Source organism: Chionomys nivalis, chromosome 25 (genome assembly GCF_950005125.1).
Source record: "Chionomys nivalis chromosome 25, mChiNiv1.1, whole genome shotgun sequence".
NCBI lineage: Eukaryota > Metazoa > Chordata > Mammalia > Rodentia > Cricetidae > Chionomys > Chionomys nivalis.
Window position 1 is genome coordinate 35,494,405 of NC_080110.1, and position 20,513 is coordinate 35,514,917.

Consider the following 20,513-nt stretch of genomic DNA (forward strand, 5'->3'; position numbering starts at 1 on the left):
GACCAAATGCAAAAATCTTTATGCTCTCCCGTCCCCCTGCTTTTGAAATGGAAATATCCCAGTGTACTTTAAGGATGGCCTTTTCTTCTCTAATAGTCCAAGTTCAGGAGCACCGAAGGAGCGGAGACAGGGTGAAACAGCTCTTGATTTCTTGAAGTAGAGTTGCAGTTTATTAAAAGAGATTTTAATATAGATTTCAAACAGAAAGATTAAGCAGAGGAGAGATGTTCAGGAATAATGCACGTCTTATTCAAGAGTATAGATGTGAGCTTGTCAAAGGAGGGCAAAAGTTTGTAAATGATAGGCTTCATGCAGATTTTAATTATGTGGGCTAAGAGAGCGGGAAGATGCCCGGGAAGAGAATAAGATGAACGCAAGTGTGGAATGGGCTTCCCAAGGGAGAGTTGCAATTAAGTGTCTTAGCCCTAGCCATATTCTATTTTGGTAACTCTCAAGTTATATCTTGAAGGGTTGCTAAGAAACAATCTTCTCCTCTCTGTCTTTTATTTTTAGATAGGGTCTCACTGTGTAGCCCCGGATGGCCTGGAACTTGCTATGTTGAAACTGTGGAAATAATTGTGGGCCATTTTCTTGTTCCTCATGCAGACATTCAGATGGAGAATGCGCTAGTTCTGGAGTTCAGGTCTTAAGGTAGACACTGGATCTTAACTAAGTGTGTGTTGACTTGGCACCACATGGACATGAAGAACACACAGCGCTGGTACAGCAGCGGTTGAACCAGACCAGTGTCTTGCAGGAGCTGCCGAAAGCCTGTGAAATCTCCACAGAAAGAAAAGATGAAGCGACTTCCAGATTGTCTCACTGGCAAAGGAAGGGAGAAGACAGAGTTCATAGAAATATCCTTCGGCTGGCAGGATATTTATGAAGGTTAGCTGGTTGACCAGTACTCCTGAGAACTTTGCTGAAGATGTCTGGAAGGGCATTCTGTGGTCTAAGGAGAGAGGTGGTAGAACAGGTGTGTCAAGAGAGGGCTGAAGAAATCTGCGTCTGAACTGCTAATGGTTAGGATGCCACGCTTGCTGTTATCTAGAGCGCTGGAAGATTTGAAAGCTGAGATTAAAGAATGCAATAAGAAAAAGGGTACTTTGAAAAGTCCATAAAGACAGATTGGGGGGGTCTGTTTACATCTCTATACCTGTCTATCACATGATTTTATATTTACATGTATTCTAGGTAGAGGAAAAACTTATCAGTCAAGCCAGATCTGGGGGTGTAATACTGTTATATCAGCTACTCAGGAGGCTGAGTCAGGAAGATCACAAGTTCAAGGCCAGTCAGGGCAACTTAGTGGCACCCTGACTGAAAGCAGTATAGGGCTGGGGGGGGGGGCTGCTGCACACCTAGCAGAATGACAGTCAGGTTGCAGCGCTTGCATCCTGGGCTCTCTGCCTACCCAGGATTGCTGGCTTGAGGCAGCGCTTAGTGGACTGCCCACATCAGCCTCAGGCTGGATGGAACTTGTCAGGATGTGGCCACCACCCTTCATCTGTCTGGGTGAGCCCTCATCTTCAATGTCACCGTCACAGTTGTCGGCCAAGATGCCAGTCTTACTGTGTTTTCTCTCCAATCCACTCCTTAAAGCTTTGACTCAATACGCTTTCAAGTTTCTTCTGGGTTTTTCCAAGCCTGGCAGATATTTCTTATTGAGAACCTGGCCTGGCCACGCCCCCGGAAACACTTCTTTCAAAAATTGCTTCTTCAATGGAAACGTTTTCTTAGAGTTTTCCCAAGAGGAACTATATTGTTGTTATTATTGTTATCAAACATGATTCTTTGCCCTCCTTCTAAGTGGCCAGGGAAGACATGAGCATAATTTAGGCTGAAGGTTGAGGTCACCATCTGCCGGCTTCTCCGCCCCGGGGTCTGCTCGTCCGCGGACATCCTTGCCCTCTCTCTCACCACCTACTCTCTCCTGGCTGCTCAGATTAGGTGGGCACTTGGAGGTGTCTGCACCTGCGGCCGCTCCAGCCCTCCCAGGCTTAGAAGAAGTGCGACATCCCTGCTTTCTTTCTGGTTTCTGTCCTCCTAGCTGGCTCTGGACTCGGGGACTCAGACCGCCCTGCTTGCTCAGGCCGAAGCCGGGATTGGGTGCCGAAGCACCGCCTCCGTCTCTGTGCGTCCGCGCGCTCGCTCCCGCCCTACTCCCCTCCCAACCGGCTCCGGTCTCAACCGTTTGGGCTCTGCACTGCAGATGCCAGCCGGTCTCCCGGAGCTCCTGCTGCTTCCGCCGCGTCTCTCTGATCCTCTAGTCTCCGGAGCTCCAGCTGCGCGTTTGCAGCTTGCCACGGAGCCTCGCCGGCTTGGACTCTCTTGAGTCCCGCGTGCGGAGTCGTTCAGGCGCAGCAGCGAGGACCCGGGAGGCCGACGGTGCTCTCGGATGCGGCAGGACAAGCTGACCAGCTCCCTGCGTCGCGGCGGGCGATGCCAGAAGCGCCAGGGCGGCGGCGGTGGTGGCGTGGGCACCATCCTGAGCAATGTGCTCAAGAAGCGCAGCTGCATCTCACGAACCGCGCCCCGGTTGCTGTGCACCTTGGAGCCGGGTAAGGCGCGGGTTGTGGATGGGCACCGAGGTGCAGGTGGGAGGGATGGGAGCAGACCCCGGCCTGGGTGCGTTCAACGGCCACCAGGGCACTGACGACCCCGCTGTCCTGAAGAAGCCAACCCGCGGCCTATGCACTCGGTGGGTGAAGTGAAGCAGGCTGCCCCTTCCAGCCCAGGCTGCGTCACCTATTGTGCTTCGGGTTCCCTGGAAGCCAGACCTCCAAAGAGGTGTGTGGGTTGGCCTTGACCCCGCAGGTCGGAGGGAAAGGCAGCTACTGCAAAGGACGATCCAATGCGTGTTTTCCCGAGTCCCTTTGATGTGTTGGGGTAGGAGAGGTCACGAACTGTACGTAGGTGAGGTCCAGGAGCCCGCCTGGCCTTGTGAGAACAGGCCCTTCCTACCGTCACCTTGTATTTACATATCCCTGTTTCTCCAGGCTCTGCTTATCTCCGCGCCAGCTCGGTCACCTGGCATCGTTGCTCAGGGTTTTAAGAGCCTGGCCCTGGCACCCGCGCCTGGGTGCTGAGGGTTCTGTCAGGGGGTGGCCGCTCTGTTTGCCCGCTGAGCCTGAGCTCTGTGCTTGCTCACCTTTCCCTGGAGTGCCCCAGCTGCCTCCAGGCAGTTGGTGGTCTCCAAAGTACCCTCCTTTCCCACCTCTCCAGCCCTTCTGGGACCTGCTGTCACCCTGCTGCTGCAGATTCTGCCCAGGCACTGGGTCCCAAAGGGTGGAATGCGTCGCCGCCTTTCCGAACCTCGTGGCTTCTTTGTTTTTCTCCACTACTGAAGTGTCTAATTGCAGAGTGTGGTATTTATTCATCGTCTTCTTTTACCTTTTTCTTTCTTTCTTTCTTTCTTTCTTTCTTTCTTTCTTTCTTTCTTTCTTTCTATCACCTTCCCACGTTGAATTTTCCCACGTTTTGTATTTCTGAATCCGGAACAGCTGTGATTATCAGATGAAATATAAACCTCCTCGCCTCTCATCTCACTTTGAAGAAAAGAGCGTGAAAATGACCCGATTCAAGCCTTTGCACGCGGGTGGCGAATGATCAGTTTCACTTAAAACCTGATTCATTTTTGATCAGGAGAAAATAGTTGTGGTTTTGACTAACTAGCCCCAGTTGGGTTTCAGCACAGGAAAGCAATCGGATTACTCCCAGCAAGTGGCTCCAAAAAGTCAAAGCAACACATTTTGTCAATCACAGTGGGAACCCGGTGGTTTCAGAGCAGTGGCAAAGTCACCATGGGTCAGGATTTCCTGGTTTTTGTTGTAATAGAGCGAAAATCATAATTATAAGCGTTTACATTCAGCACCCCGGACCTGGACAGCACCCTTTCAATAAAGTCCATTTTACTGGTTGGAACTGGAGGCATTCTTGGTACCACTATGGAGGCAGGAGGTGATTAAAACCGTTCTCAGAGATGAGAATCAGTGGGCAATTAATCTTTTCTTGGAGAAGAAATTCATCTATCCAGTTATAACATGCTTTTGATTTTTAAAGCTTTGAAATGTCAAGGTATCATCAGATGCCCTGCATTTTTGACAGGAAATCTAGGTCCAGAACACTTGTACAGGGCCCCATATCTTCACCATCAATAAGAACAACATCATCATCTATCTGCTACTGTCATGGGCTTGGGCAAACCAGGCATGCCTTTCTTGCTTCTTGATTCCATATGTATGCCTTTTAAAAGGCAACTTTCTTATTTTTTTTAAGTCCTGAAGATCGCTCCTATCTGTGCCAACCTCTTAGTGCCCCATCTAAGTGGTAGAGGTTGCGAGGTTTTAATATGTGCAGCCTACAGACTACTTAGCAGCAAGTGTCGCCATTTGATAGTTCTGAATATTTATTGAGAATGTTTGACATTTCTTGATCTTTGAACTTGCAAACAATAATTTTTTTTTTAATTAGCTAAAGGGGCTAGGGAGATGGCTGAATGCTAAGGTGCTTGTTGTGTGCACATGAGGACCTGAATTTGCATCCCAAGAACCCATGCCAAACTGCACAGTGCAAACCTGTAGCCCCAGCATTCAGAGGTGGTGGTGGGATGGATACACATCTCTGGAGTCTGATAGCCTAGCAGCATGGCTGAGCTCCACAGTGAGACACTATGAGCCAAAGTATACGGTGGAGAGCAACTGAGGAAGACACCCAATGTGCATGCTTACTTTTACACATACACACCACACACACACCACATACACACACCACACACTCACACACCACACATACACACACCACACACACACACACCACACACACCACACACTCACACCACACACTCACACACCACACACTCACACACCACACATACACACACACACACACACACACAAACACCACACACACAGCTTAAAGTTGGGCATGATGATGGTGCCTGCCTATAATCCCAGTACTTAGAAGATACAGGAACTGAAGACACGGCAGATCTATACAGCGAGTTCTAGGCAATTAGGGGTGAAGTAATGAGTCTGCTGAAAACTAAACTATGTTATCAAATGATTTTGAAGTTGCATAAAAAAGGATATATTGTATTTTCAGTTTTGATTATATTATATTTTCATAGATTTTAAACAAGAATAAGAGTTGTTATAGAATTTCTCTTTAATAACAACACATATTTCTATTACAGAATTGTGAATAAAGGTTAAATATAAGTAACAAAAATTTATTTTTTTATTTGCTTTCCCACTTTTGTTCCATAGATTTGGGATCTAAATGAAAGAAAATTAAAGGATTATTTAGGATTAGAATTTAGTCCTATATTTAGTTTATAGTCTAGAACTTGATATGTTTTTATCCTCAACAAATAGGTTTATTAAGATAGAATTAAAATATTTGGAAGTTACCAAATGGAATTGTTGTAATAAGTCCTCCCATAAGCAGAAAGGGGTATGGGAAGGTGTAGCTCAGTGAAAGAGCATGTACTGGGCTATAGGTTCGATCCCCGGTGTTGCTAAATCAAAGCAAACAGGAAGAGGTACACCCATGAACCTAACTTTGTCCTGTGAGGACTCTAGCTCAGCGCCTTGTCCACACCAGACACTAGCTCTCCCGTCTTGCTGCGTTCACAGTGCCACGATGGCATTGCACAGCTTTTGATGCTCCAGTGAAGTACCCTGTCCTCTGCGTTGGAAATGAAACCCAAGGTCTCCTTGACCCCAGCCCTTGGAGCTTCCTTAACTGTCTTAGTCTGTCTGTTTCAGAAAAACAAACTCTACAACTGGAGAATGACCCCTTTGTGGTTTATAATTGCTAGCTACCCAGGTGAGATTTACAGTCAGTCACTGCCAACAGTCCTCTGAGGTAGAAGCTGCTGTCCTCACTTCGGTAATTAGGGAATTGAGGTCCAGACAGGTTAAGGAGTTTGAGTTTAGGACCCAGAGATGATGATGGTTTGTGGCTCTAGCCTGTGGTGTCAGTTATTGGCTTTGGTTTTGTGTTACTCCAGGCATCTGTGGAAGCTACCATCTGATGTTGTAAACTCCATTTTATTGTCTCAAGCCATTTTTCATTAGAATTAATGTATTTTAATTAAATTGGCTAAAATTTAGTAAAAACATTTAAAAATTTTAATACAGTTCAGTAGAGTCAAGTGTTGAATTTATTTATGATACAACTTTGTTATAATTCGCATAAACAACAACTACTTAATCTCCTTCCAGGAGCTGACACAAAATTGAAGTTCACACTTGAGCCATCTTTAGGCCAAAATGGGTTTCAGCAGGTAACTTTGTTTTTGGCTTTTAAGGCATTTTTTTTTTAATTTGGGGATATCAGCAGGGTACATTGTCATATATGCTTAAAATGAAAATATTCACATATATTTTTATACACAAGAGATGTCAGTTTTTTCTCCAGTTTGTAATACAATAACTTTTAAAGCCTAAGTAACCTGGGTTTATAGTTGCAATGAACAATTTTGCATTTTTTAATGAAGTGATACAAGAGTAGTTGAATATGGCTACAGTTTCACCTCAGGCACCCAGAGAGGCTCATAGATAGAGCTTTAACTCATAGTATGTATGGTGTTTTGTTTCAGATCTTCCCAACTGTTGGCCTCACATGGGCAACAAGGGTATTTGGTTAGGATATTTAAAGCTTGGGACCCTTACAGCCCCCAGAAAGATAATTTTGGTGGAGAGAAGCCCTGTGTTCTAGGGTGCTGTGTTAATTTTCTCATCTACTATGGATGTTGTCTTAGTCAGGGTTGCTATTGTTGTGTGACAAAACACCATGATTGAAGCAAGGTGGGGAAGAAAGGGTTTATTCAGCTCACACTTCCACATCACAGTTCATCATCAAGTAAAGTCAGGACAGGAACTCAAACAGGGCAGGAACCTGGAGGCAGGAGCTGATGCAGAGGCCATGGAGGGGTGCTGCTTCCTGCCTTGCTCCCATGCTTTGTTCAGCCTGCTTTCTTATAGAACGCAGGACCACCTGCCCAGGGATGGCCACACCCACAATGGACTGAGCCCTCCCACATCAATCACTAATTAAGAAAATACCCTACAGACCTGCCTTATCCTGTAGCCAGATTTTACTGAGGCATTTTCTCAATTGAGGCTCCCTCCTGTTGAGTGACTCTAGTATGTCCAGATGAGGAAGCCGGGAAATGCTGCTCCCGGTTCGAATTATTACTTCTCTAATATTTCTCTCTGGTCCTAGTGGTATGATGCTCTCAAGGCAGTTGCCAGACTGTCAACAGGGATCCCAAAGGAGTGGAGGAGAAAGGTGAGTGGGTTCACTGGGCTAAAATACAAAACGACCATCACTCTACCCATTAAAATATCTGGGAAGTCAGAAAGTGTATTCTTCGTTAATTGTGCATCGGGTATTCATGGTTCGTGCCAGGTAATGTTCTGGGTGCTAGGGATGCAGCCGTGGGAACAACAGCAGATGGAATATTTTGTCCTCATAAAACTTACAGTGAATCTAATAGAGTGTGTCACACCGTGATGTGTGCTGTAGATAGACATAAAGCAGAGAGAGATAAAGAGAGTGTGGGAGAAGAGGGATAAGGAGGTGGAATTTTATATAGAAGGTGACATGTGAGTAGGGACCTGAAGGAGGAAGTGAACAGTCAACTGCAGCTGCCTGGGGGAAGGCACTGAGGTGGGGAGCACCTGGGGTGTGATTTCAGAAGAGTGGGTGGGAGGCTCATAGAGGCAGGGGAAGCGGTAGGAGGGGCTGGGTCTAGAGGCAACTTGAGTGGCTTGGCTATGAATGTCTTCCTAGGCTGTAGATGCACTAGAGCTCTTCATTCAGAGAGAGAGAGAGAGACAGAGACAGAGAGACAGAGAGAGACAGTGACACACACACAGAGACAGACAGGGAGACAGAGAGAGAGACAGACACACAAAGAGATAGAGAGAGACAGACAGAGAGACAGAGACAGACAGAGACACACAGAGAGAGACAGACACACACACACACACACAGAGAGAGCGCGAGCGAGCGCCAGGAAGCTCCAGTCTGGTCAGGTCGGATTGGCTACCTTGTCTACTGCTTTGAGCATATGAGATGTGAGGCCACATACCAGGAAACATGTAGATTAAATCATTCAGGCAAGAAAGGGGCCAGTGGTCCCTGGAGATGGTGAGAAGGGCTAGATTCTGAATGTACTTTGAAGCCTGAGCTGAGATGAACGCCCAATGCACTGACTATCAGACATATGCGGGATGTCAAAGATGACCTCCAGATTTTGGCCCAAGTGGCTGTAAAGGTAGAGTTGCCGTTGGTGTGGATGCGAGGAACAGGTGTGTGTGTGTGTGTGTGTGTAATGAGGCAGTGGTGGGTGAGATAATTGGTCTGACATCTGTTGCAGTCAGATACCTGATACACATCTAATGCAAAGGTATGCAGTGGGCATTTGAGCAGAATTCTGATGCATAGACATCTGGTTGGAGATATTAATCAATGCTGTACTTGCTAAGTTATGTTCAAATGCTGAGGTCTGAAATGTACTGTAAGGTTATTAATTTATAAATGTAATCTTAACGTTGGGATTTGAACACTGAGTGTTTCTTAAGTGAAAATTAATGTGGAGTTATGAAATTCATTTTTCAGAATTAGATTATCTTGGTCAGGTAAAGGAGTGAAAATATCTAGTGAGTCTTGAGAAAATTATTCACCCCGAGACTCCATCTGTCAGGGTTGTGTGTGTAGAGAGCATGTGTGTGGGAGGAGGTTTAAGGCAGAGGCCTCTGTGGGGGAAAAGCAGTCCATGTGTGACCAAGCAGCTGTCGCTCAAGCAGAGAATGATTTGGAATTGAACAAAACAAAACAAGGCCATAGAATTTTACAGCCTATTCAATGAACTGAAATAAAATGAAAGAAGTTCTGGCTATTTTCTTTCCTAAAGATTAGATTGTTCCTTGGCATGTAGTAGGAACACAGCAAATATTTATTGCAAGAGAGAGTGGAAGCTGCAGGGTCTGCTTGAACACAGCAAACTAAGCTCGTATGCGTGAGCTAGCCCGGGTTTCAGGACAGTTCCTCGCCCTTCCTGGATACAATCCTACTTTGCCAATAACAGCGGGGCATTCTGCTTTACCCAACCCTTCAGGTCTGGCTGACCTTGGCAGATCATTATCTGCACAGTATTGCCATCGACTGGGACAAAACCTTGCGCTTCACTTTCAATGAGAGAAGCAATCCCGATGATGACTCAATGGGGATCCAGATCGTCAAGGTAATGCTCCTGGACCTGGCTTCTTGTTCTGATGTTGCAAAAAGGACCCAAAGAGCTAAACATCTCCTGGATAGAGGGGCGGATACCTCCACCTCCAGGACTGAATGTCTACGTTCATCTGCTTCTTCACCCAGCCATCAGTAGCTTTTGTATGGAGAGTTTGATGCCTTGCCTTCATAAATTTAAATGTTGCCAGCAAGCAGAAAATGGGCTTGAGCTTCCGTTCATGTTCAACTGATCTAGTTTTGTTACACAGCAGGAGATTGAAGCTTTTTTTATTTTTCTGTAGTATAGGTCAGGATATCAATTGTACTTTCACATTAAAGTCTTTGGACTGAGAGATTTAGATGTGAGTATATTTCGCATTAGAAACATTTGTCTCTTATTAGAACCTTTGCTAGTCTACATGTTAGTGTGTTGATAGTTAGGTTAGCTGATGGATCTGCGTTAAACCAGGTGGGTTAGCATTCAGTTCAGGTCCGCTTCGGGCAGCTATGGTTGGGTACCTTTATTGTTGAGGCTGATATAAGAGCCAACAATGCCGGTTTCATTTTGTACCAGAATAATCCTTGTACATAAGGCTTGGGCATGTGGGCTTTGAGTTATGAGTGTTCCATAGTGGGATGCTAAGCTGGGATTTGAAAAGGAAGGCTGTCTCATCTACATTTTGGCCACCACTAGATGGCTAATGTGTTGGCACATTTAAATCCATTTTTTTTTTTTTTAAAAAGGAAGAACAAACTAAAACGAGCCACTTTCGGATCTAACTTGATTTGTTTCAAATGAACATTTAAAAAATTGTAGCATTTCACATTGCTTGTTGAAGCCATTTGCATTATCCACCTTCTAATGCTTTATTTGAAATTTCAGCATAGGACATAATTTCATATTTGAAATAGTCCCTTTCTGTTTAACTTATGAATTAAGGCAGTGCACTTTCAAACAACATTATTTTATGTATGTGGCTGTTTTGTCGGCATGCATGTCTGTGCCTCTCTGTCATTTCTGGGTACCTATGGAAGTCAGATGAGGCCAACAGGTCCTTTGGAACTGGAGTTTAAGACAGTTATGAACTGCCATCTGGATGCTCAGGATTGGACTCATGTCCTCTGGAAGAACAGCCAGTGTTCTTGACCACTGAGCCATCTCTCTACCCCGGTTTTGTTTAGCTTTTTTTTTTTTTTCTTGTTTTGCCTTTTGAGATGAGGGTCTCATTGTGTAGCCCTGGCTGACTTGGACTCACTATGCAGACCAGGCTGGCCTTGGTCTCACAGAAATCCGCCTGCCCCAGCCTCTTGAGTGCTGTGGTTAAAGGAGAGCACCACAAAGACCGGCTTAGGCAAAACACATCTTATAATCATGCTATTAAAAAGGATCTCTTGATTTTTTTTTCGTTGAAGAAAATGCTCCATCAGTAAAATGATCTTTTCTCCTGAAAACCATGGTGTCATCTTGGTAATTAAAGATATTAGCGCCAATGCACATTGAAGCACAGTAGGTGTTTTTGTAGTGTGCCCTACACAGGATGATGTGTCTGCATATTATAATGACTTTGCTGTTTAGTTTTAGCAGCGAAACCTCTAAACCTCATACCATATTTTGTTCAAAGGATCAATACTATCATCCTGCATTGTGTGCTGAAATGACTGTATATACAAATACACTAATGGACATCTTTAAAAGACTCTCCACTTACACGAAACTGCAATGCAGTTTCGTTGATTGAGTAACTCTTTGTGTTGATTCTGGAAGCACAACTCTGAGAACAGTTGCTTGACTAAAACAGCCCTTGTGTCTCTTTCTCAGGACGGCATGGTTGAAAGCAGTAGGAAAACACAATTCACAGTAGTGTTCTGGCTCCTATGTATAAATTGTTTATAAATTAAAAACCAAAATCAAGCCAGGTGGTGGTGGCACACACCTTTAATCCCAGCACTCAGGAGGCAGAGGCAGGCAGATCTCTGTGAGTTTGAGGTCAGCGTGGTCTACAGAGTGAGTTCCAGGACAGGATCAAGGCTAGGGTTTGGAGAAACCTTGTCTCAAAAAACCAGAGAGAGAGAGAGAGAGAGAGAGAGAGAGAGAGAGAGAGAGAGAGAGAGAGAGGTGAGGCCAGGGTCCCAGTAGCCCCATCAACGGCATGGGTCCAAACCACAGCTGGAGATGTTTTTAAATCTATTTCCCCTCCCTTCCTAGGATCTACACCGCACAGGCTGTAGCTCCTACTGCGGCCAGGAGGCCGAGCAGGACAGGGTGGTCCTGAAGCGGGTGCTGCTGGCATACGCCCGGTGGAACAAGAATGTCGGGTACTGCCAAGGCTTCAACATCCTAGCTGCTCTGATTCTGGAAGTGATGGAGGGCAATGAGGGGGATGCCCTGAAAGTGAGTATCCGGTTCAGACAAAGACAACTGGATGCTGCAGTTGGTACTATAACTGTCCCCTCTGATGCCTCTTCCCTTCTGATGCCATTGTAATCACTGTGATAGAATTTCCCCAATTACAGCCACGTCAGGTGACATGCATTAGCCAGCTCAAGGGCACATCACTCTGGCATTCATGATGCCAGATGATCTTACTTGAAGGCTCAAATGGCAGGAGCATTTGCCGGGTTGTTCGCAAGGTTGAATTCCTCACAGGCTGTTGAACTGAAGGGGTCTCAAGTATTTAATGGTGGTTGGCTGAAGGCCTTTTTTGTTCCTGTCCTGTAAGGTCCCCTACCCCAAACTGGCGGCTGACATCCTCCGAGTGAGCAAATTAGAAGAGATTAGAGATAACAAACATCCCATGTGATAGCTGTTACATTTCCATTCCCATGGTCACCAGATGAGTTTATAAACCAGGGAGCGTGGTGGCAGGTAGGCCAGTGTGGTGCTGGAGTAGTGGCTGAGCTTACATCTGCAGGCAGGAGGAAGGAAGGGATGGAGGGGAGAGAAGGGGAAGAGAAGAGAGAGATTGGGTCTGGCCTGAGCTTTTGAAACCTCACAGCTCACCCCTAGTGACACACCTCCTCCGACAAGGCCACATCTCCTAATTCTTCCTAAGCAGTCTGCCAGCCGGGAAGGAAACATTCAAATCTATGAGCCTCTGGGGTTGTTTGCATTGAAGCCATCACAGAGTATATGTCGAATACAAAGGCTTGCAAGCCTGGCAGGCACCACTGCTCCTTTGCCTAAGGCAGTGTGAGTTTCCAGTTCGTAGCTGGATCTCCAAGCGGATGTTGACCGTAGTGTTTGTGATGTATGAGATTTAATCTTTGTATTCAAGCCTCCACCTGCTTGACTGGGGAATATCTTGGTGACATGGAAAAACAAACAAATGTCCCTTCTGGTTTTATATATCACGGTAGACTTAATTATAAGCCCAACCTGAAGTGCGTTCACCCCCTCACGTTTTCTGTTTATGTATTGAAGGCAATAACTTTGAAGCTACCTGATCATCTAAAAGGCGATGTCAGGGAGAGGGAAAGGCAGTGATAGGTTCAGTGTGTGATTTTGGGGTGCTTTAAATTAAGAAGCACTTTTAGTTGGGCGTGGTAGTGCACACTTTTAATGCCAGCACTCGGGAGACAGAGACAGGAGGATGTCTGTGAGTTTGAGTGTAGCCCAGACAAGGCTACTTTGGGTAAGTCCACAGGTTTAGCAATTTTTCTCAGGTGTAATTTTTGAGTCTGAAGTAGGAAGCGTTCTGCTGAAGAGTTAGAATAAGTGATTCAGAGCGTAGTGGTGGAGGGAAGAGGGTGCATAGATCCTGGTCAGATCACAAAAGGGCTCAAAAATGCCTGAGAAATTAAAGATACATAAAACAGCTGAATTGGGGCTTAGGGATGGTGGTGCACACCTTTAATCCCAGCACTCAGGAGGCAGAGGCAGGTGGATTTCTGTGAGTTCGAGGCCCACCTGGTCTACAGAGCAAGATCTAGGACAGCCTGGGCAACACAGAGAAGCCCTGTCTCGAAAAACAAAGCAAAACAAAACAAAAGAAAAGCTGAATTGGGATTTAAGATTTGTGGTGCACATTTTATAATCCCAGCACTTGGGAAATGGAGGTATGAGGATCAGAAATTTTTTTTATTTTTAAAATGATTTTATCTTTCTTTTATGTACTTTGGTGTTTTGCCTACATGTATATCTCTGTGAAGGTGTTAAATTCTCTGGAACTGGAGTTACAGACAGTTGTGGGCTGCCATGTGGGTGCTGGGAATTGAACCCATGTCCTCTGGAAGAACAGTCAGTATTCCTAACCACTGAGCCATCTCTCCCTCTAGCCAGAGGATCTGGAGTTTAAGGGCAACCTTGGCTACATAACAAGTTCAAGGTCAGATCCTGCTTAAAAAGAAAAACTATAAACAAAACCAATACTAAACAAAATAAGACAGAAAATGAGTTCAGAGGACACCGTGGGATGCCACATGAGGATGTGTGGGCCTTGGTAGACGCCTCGCAGGCAGAGGAAGGCTGGGTTCATGAGGGGACCCTTCCTGCCTAGGAAATGATTGCCTGTCTGTTTTTCCAGCAGCTGTTTTAGCCTCTGCAGCTAAACGGCCTAGGGGAATCGATAGGAACAAGCAGGCCACTGCCTCTGCCTCGGCACCTACCACCTTGTTTAGAAGTGTTAAAGATGGAAAGTTCTCCCTTTGTCCTTCCTCATCTTAATTTATGATGTAAGACCTGGGGTTTGAAATCCAGCCGTGGGTAGAGTGAGGGAGGCTGTCTCCTATGATTTCATATCAGAATTTGAGATGATTTTACTTCGAGGGTTTTATTACGTTATGGGGTTATTAACATAATTGGGGCTAGAGAGGTGGCTCAGAGGGCAAAGAACAAAGTAACTCAGTGGATAAAGCAGCTCAGATCCCCAGGACTCGCATGACAGTTGGGTGGATGTGGCCTGCCTGTAACTCCTGCACGCTGAGGAGCAGAACAAGGCAGTCCCTAAGTGAACAAGCTAGCTAGTCAGACTAGTAGCTCTGCTTCAGTATATGATGCGCGAGGTAATTGAAGCCGGCGTCTCGCATCATCCTCAGTCCCACACACATACTTGTTCTCATGTGAGCATGCGCTTTCCACAGGACCCCTCCCCCATTGCGCATGTGCACAGAAAAGAACTCCCAGCACAACTGAAGAATTTTTTGCAGTTTTAAAGAAGTCATAATTTCTTAATACAAGGGTGTTAGGGTTGGATGGCACCTCTGGAGTGAAGTTGGTTGCCTGCACATGAGAGGCCAAGTATGTGGACCGTAGATGGTCCGGGTGGCAGTCAGTGCATCGGGTGGGCAGCTCTTGTGATTTTCATATTGCCTGGTATATGGGTTAGGTCTCCAGCACGATAAATAATCTGTTTTCTCAGTACCGTATAACGTGGGTATGAAATGCAGCAATGGGCAGATTATGATCTTGAATTTTGTCTCCATTGTTTACCACCTCATCTTTTGATGATCCCCGCCCGCCAGAGCCCTCTGCTCTACTGGGATCTGCTCTTCCATCCTCCGACTCCACTCCCTCTCCCACATTGGTCCTCCCAGACTGGCCCTCTCTCCATAGGGACTGGGTGAATTTTTGTTTTTCCCCTGTGGCCGAGCTTCTGCCTCACAGGTGATCTGTTTATGGGTAAATCCCAGTCTAATGTAGCAAAGGTATGACTCCTTGAGCTGCACACCCTGTGTGGAAGGCTGCAAAGGGATTTCCTGGGGCTCTGCCTTATACACAGAGCTAAGACCCGAAAAACTAAAGCTGCAAACCACAAGTGGGAGGAAAAATGGGCCCTTAGCAGGGCTAAAGAGTAACTTCTTCTTTTTTTTTTTTTTGTAACTTCTTTTTTGAAGTGATTTCCCCATGAGCATACAGAGTTGTGCGTGGTTTTGTTCTTTGTTTTTCTGGTGTTCTGGGGAGTGAGCTGGACTTCCAGGGAGTGGGGCATCACACAGCCTTCAGTGCCTCTGGGAAAGGCTCTGCACTGAGCTGGTGTGGGCTTTGATGGGTCATTTGAGTGGTTTTTGACTTCTTTTTTGTTTTTTTTCGAGAGAAAGTTTCTCTGTAGCTTTGGTGCCTGGAACTAGCTCTTGTAGACCAGGTTGGCCTTGAACTCAGAGTGCTGGGATTAAAGGCTTGCACCACCACCGCCCAGCCGGCTTCTCACATTTTAGCAAAGGCAACACAAGTACGGCGATCAGATGAAACAGTAATTTGAGGAACTCGTGTGACAGGAGCCATCTTATCAGGCTCCAAGTGTGCAAACAAGATTTAGCTGTGTTCTCTAAGGCTGGCGTCGGTCTCTCTGATAGCCCAGGTCGCCGCAAGTGCATCTCGAGGCCTGCCTTAGCGTGGGTGTTTTACGTATCCAGGTTGTAAAATCCTATGACATCAAGGGGCCAGGATCGAGGATCCTGCTGAAAGCTGGGAGCTTGTGATTTCTCGTTTCTCCATGAGACTGAGGGTTGTGTAATCACAGCTACGTACCGGGTGAACTCAGGTCTAGCAGCCCTTCTAGAAACTTCTCAGCACAGCTGACTTTGGGTAACTTAGATAATTATGCCACCCGCTCCTTGCGTCTGGTGTAGGTGAGTCCTGAATTGGTTTCTGACGCACCGGGAGGCATGTGTGCTTTGGCTAGCTGCTTTGGTCTATTTGGACGTGCTTTCTCCTCTGGGCCTGCTGGGAACCTGATGGGTATGAAGTAGTCTTGTTATCTTCCTTTTTTAGATTATGATTTACCTGATTGACAAGGTACTTCCCGAGAGCTACTTTGTCAATAATCTTCGGGCACTGTCCGTGGACATGGCTGTCTTCAGAGACCTCTTGAGAATGAAGCTCCCCGAGCTGTCTCAGCACCTCGATGCTCTTCAGAGAACGGCAAACAAAGAGAGCGGAGGTAACAATGGCTCGTAGCGATTACATTTCAGGAAGTGTTTGGCTTCCCTGGTTCTGCTCTGCATGGAGGTTGGCACATAGACCTTCTGGTCAGCTAAATTGGCATCAGTAGGACTTTGCTAAACCGAGCTACAGGTGCAGTGCTGTATGGCACAGACCGTGACCTCAGTAGAAGCAATAAGGTTAGAGAAGAGTGACTCTGGGCTCCCTGGCCCCTCCTAGCTATAATGTGCCTGCGTGGGGCGCTTCTGAGCCTGCCAGTCGCTATGGTAGCCTTGCAGCCTGGCCTGATCATTTAAAGCTGGGAGCATAGGGCTGGGGTTGCACTCAGTGGCGGTGTTTATCCAGCATGTGTCGAGGCCCTAGGTTTGATCCCTTGTACTACCCCCCCTAAAAAAAGAGGTGAAATGACAATAATGGGGGGCACAGGGAAGGATTTTGTTGTTTTTGAGGCAGGGTCTCACTGTGTATCCCATGCTGGTCTCAGACTTAACAGAAATCCTCCTGCCTCAGCCTCTTAGTACTGAAATGACTAGTTTGTACCAGCATACCCAGCTATATTAATGGATTGTGAAGATGTAGTTGTTATTAAAATACACTGAGGATCTTCTTGTGTGGCTTGGCAGTGCTATAACGGTATGTTCAAGGCAGTGGCAGATACAAGCAATTGAAATCCATGTTTTTATTCAAGTTCCTTTGCTCCTGATCACAAGGAATAACCTCAGAATCTAGTCTCTGCCCAAGTATTTGTTCACAGGAAAGAAGAAAGTGTTTGTTTTGTTTTTACTTATTCTTAGGTAGTTGTACTTATTGACAGTCATTGGAAGCATACATCTAAAAATCTCATAGACATTTATAGTCACCCAAACCGGGAAGGCTTTTAGTAAAGTCAGAAATTTCAAAATGGGCCAAGCCTTAGATGTGTCTTTAAATGTCTTCTATGCATCACTTAGTTCAAAGCAGTTTAACGTTTAGAGGTGTCTTTAAATGTCTTCTATGCATCACTTAGTTCAAAGCAGTTTAACGTTTAGAGCTGTTTAACATTTAAACATTTTGGAACTTTCCCAGCATATTTTCTCTCTTCCAATTGTGATCTGGGAATTATATAACTTAAGAGATAAGTAATTTATAATAAGGAATTTTAGTCATCATAGCTGCATTTGAAATAAAGTGGGAACTATAAGATTTTGAAAGTTTGCTGGCACTTTGTTTTGTCTTTTGTTTGGGCGGTGCTGGGGTTTGAACCTGGGTCTCCGAGGCGCCAGTTGAGCACTGCGTTACTGCTCTACTCCAAGCCTTAGTGTTTGTTTTTGAGACGTTACAGGCAACTGTTTTCACAGTATTCTTGGTGAGGAAAACTCTCTTTACTCTTAAGCCTTCGATAAGAAGACCCAGATTTAGTTCAGGTAAAACTCTGTGAAGTGTGGCAAAGAATTTATGACGGTCAAGTCTTGGAATTTTCTGTAAAATGTTTCTTCTAGAAACACAGGAGGGGAAAAGGAGGAAAGAGCCAGGAAGGGATTGAGGAAAGCCGCGGAGAAGCAGTACTGTTTGGGTGGTGTGGAAGAGAGAGTGCGTTTTACAGATCTCCCTTCTGGGGGACTTCTGTCTTCTTTCGTTTCAGGTGGCTATGAGCCTCCGCTCACCAACGTCTTCACGATGCAGTGGTTTCTCACTCTCTTTGCCACGTGCCTCCCGAACCACACGGTTTTGAAGATCTGGGACTCAGTCTTCTTTGAAGGCTCGGAGGTCATCCTGAGGGTGTCGCTGGCTATCTGGGCAAAGCTGGGAGAGTAAGTGGTAGCTGCACTCTGGTGTTAGCAGTCTTTGGGCTCTAGAGTGGGAAACATTGGCATGTATGTGTGAGAGAGAGCGAGCTGTGGGCTGCGGTGAATTGTGTTAGCCTCCAGGAACCTCGGCCAGCCCAGCCGGTGTTTCTGGGAGAGAGGGACTCTCATCCGGGATGGCAGGTTTCCTTGAGATCGTGCCTGCAATATTTGACCATCCTCAGGCTTTCCAGAGGAGGAATGGGGGGCATGGCTAGAGAAGAAACAGCTGTATCTGTAAAGAAATAGGCAAACTTGCCAGCACACATAACAATTGGGATTTTTTTTTTCTTATTTGAGACAGAGTTTTATCTAGCCTCAACTCACTATGAGGTGGAGAATGACCTTCGACTCCCAATCCCCAGTCTCTACCTCCCAAGTGCTGGGATTATAGGGGTGCATCATTACACCTGGCTCTTGGGTTATTTATCAATGTTTATTATTCACTTTGTTCTCCCTTTGGAGCTGGCATGAAATTCAGTGAGAGTCCCTGCACAAACTGTACCTGTGCTTGTTACAGCCAGTAGGAGGTGGTATATTTGTCTATGCTTGTTACAGCCAGTAGGAGGTGGTATATTTGTCTATGCTTGTTACAGCCAGTAGGAGGTGTGTCTGTGCTTGCACAGTCAGCGAGAGGTGTGTCTATGCTTGCACAGCCATCGGGAGGTGTGTCTATGCTTGCAGAGTGAGCAGCCCAATAGAAGGTGCTTCCATTCATGAAGAATCTCTTAGATGTTCAAATCTGGTTCTGCCAGAGCACGATACCAACCAGATTTCACTTATTTCCCTTCCTGGTAGTGAGAAAGATGGCAGTTTCTGCTCATTTATAGCCAACTCAGGAAGCAGAGAAATTTCCCGTGAGTGACTTGAGCAGGCATCCATGACAACATGCCAGAACACTAGCAAGCCGCTGGCAGTGTTTTGCTGTAAATGTTTTGAAAATTACGCTTACTTATTTATGTGTCTTTACATGCATGGGTGCACGGTGCTGTGGCATTTGTCGGTTAGAAGACAACTTACAGGAGTTGGTTCTCTTCTTGTGTCTTTTGGATTCTGAGTGTAGAGCCCCAGTTGCCAGACTTGGCAGCTCCTTTGCCCACTGAGCCATCTTGCCCACTCTGTTTTGAAAGCTTTTAGCTAGACTTTTTATTTATAACTTGTTTCTGGAAAGAACTTTTACAAGGAAAAATCCAGGAACTATCAATTCTAGGGTTTTAAAAAAAATCATTAATATATGTATTTGTAAACATCACATAGCTGTGTCATTTTTTTTTATTGATTTTATTGAGCTATACATTTTTTTCTCTGCTCCCCTCTCTTCCTCTCCCCTCCCCTTATATCCTCTGCCATGGTCCCTATGCTCCAAATTTACTCAGGAAATCTTGTCTTTTTATACTTCCCTTGTAGATTAGATTCATGTGTGTCTCTCTTAGTGTCCTCATTGTTGTCTAGGTTCTCTGGGATTGTGAATTGTAGACTGGTTTTCTTTGCTTTATGTCTAAAAGTCACTTATGAGTGAGTACATATGATATTTGTCTTTCTGGGTCTGGGTTACCTCTCTCAAAAAGATGTTTCGCCTTTAATCCCAGCACTTGGGAGGCAGAGGCAGGTGAATCTCTGTGAGTTCGAGACCAGCCTGGTCTACAAGACCTAGTTCCAGGACAGGCTCCAAAGTCACGGAGAAAGCCTGTCTCGAAAAACCAAAAAAGAAAGATGTTTTCTAGATCAACCCATTTGCCTGCAAATTTCAAGATGCCATTATTTTTTCTGCTATGTAGTACTCCATTGTGTAAATGTACCATGTTTTCCTTATCCATTCTTTGGTCAAGGGGCATTTAGGTTGTTTCCAGGTTCTGGCTATGACAAATAATGCTGCTATGAACATAGTTGAGCACATGTCCTTGTGGTACGATTGAGCATCCTTTGGATATATACCCAAAAGTGGTATTGCTGGGTCTTGAGGAAGATTGTTTCCTGATTTTCTGAGAAATCACTATACTGATATCCAAAAGGGCTGTACCAATTTGCATTCCCACCAGCAATGCAGGAGTGTTCCTTTTATCCCACATCCTCTCCAGCATAAGTTGTCATCAGTGTTTTTGATCTTGGCCATTCTTACAGGTGTAAGATGGAATCTCAGAATTGTTTTGATTTGCATTTCTCTGTTGACTAAGGATGTTGAGCATTTCCTTAAGTGTCTTTTAGCCAGTTTAGATCCCTCTGTTGAGAGTTCTCTGTTTAGGTCTGTACTCCATTTTTTATTGGATTATTTGTTCTTTTGATGACCAATTTCTTGAGTTCTTTGTATATTTTCGAGATCAGACCTCTGTCTGATGTGGGGCTGGTGAAGATCTTTTCCCATTCTGTAGGCCGCTGTGTTGTCTTGTTGACTGTGTGTATCCTTTGCTTTACAGAAGCTTTTCAGTTTCAGGAGGTCCCATTTAGTAATTGTTTCTCTCAGTGTCTGTGCTACTGGGATTATATTTATGAAGTGGTCTCCTGTGCCAATGTGTTCAAGTGTACTTCCCACTTTCTCTTCTATTAGGTTCAGTGTGGTTGGCTTTATG

The 20,513-nt window shown here is 45.5% G+C and overlaps 1 protein-coding gene across 2 annotated transcripts in view; it reads left to right on the plus strand.

The window, feature by feature from the left end:
* The first annotated feature begins 2,190 nt into the window (after positions 1–2,190).
* LOC130866644 (TBC1 domain family member 30) overlaps positions 2,191–20,513 on the plus strand; it is a 48,805-nt gene continuing 30,482 nt past the window's right edge. Inside the window, exons 1-7 of one of the 2 annotated variants that reach the window (XM_057758234.1) lie at positions 2,191–2,561; positions 6,228–6,289; positions 7,231–7,296; positions 9,131–9,256; positions 11,450–11,635; positions 15,953–16,121; positions 17,745–17,913. In XM_057758234.1, the coding sequence (XP_057614217.1) occupies positions 2,399–2,561; positions 6,228–6,289; positions 7,231–7,296; positions 9,131–9,256; positions 11,450–11,635; positions 15,953–16,121; positions 17,745–17,913 (941 nt within the window). In that variant the 5' untranslated portion in view covers positions 2,191–2,398. The remainder of the gene's footprint in view (positions 2,562–6,227; positions 6,290–7,230; positions 7,297–9,130; positions 9,257–11,449; positions 11,636–15,952; positions 16,122–17,744; positions 17,914–20,513) is intronic. The other variant, XM_057758235.1, reaches the window with a different exon arrangement.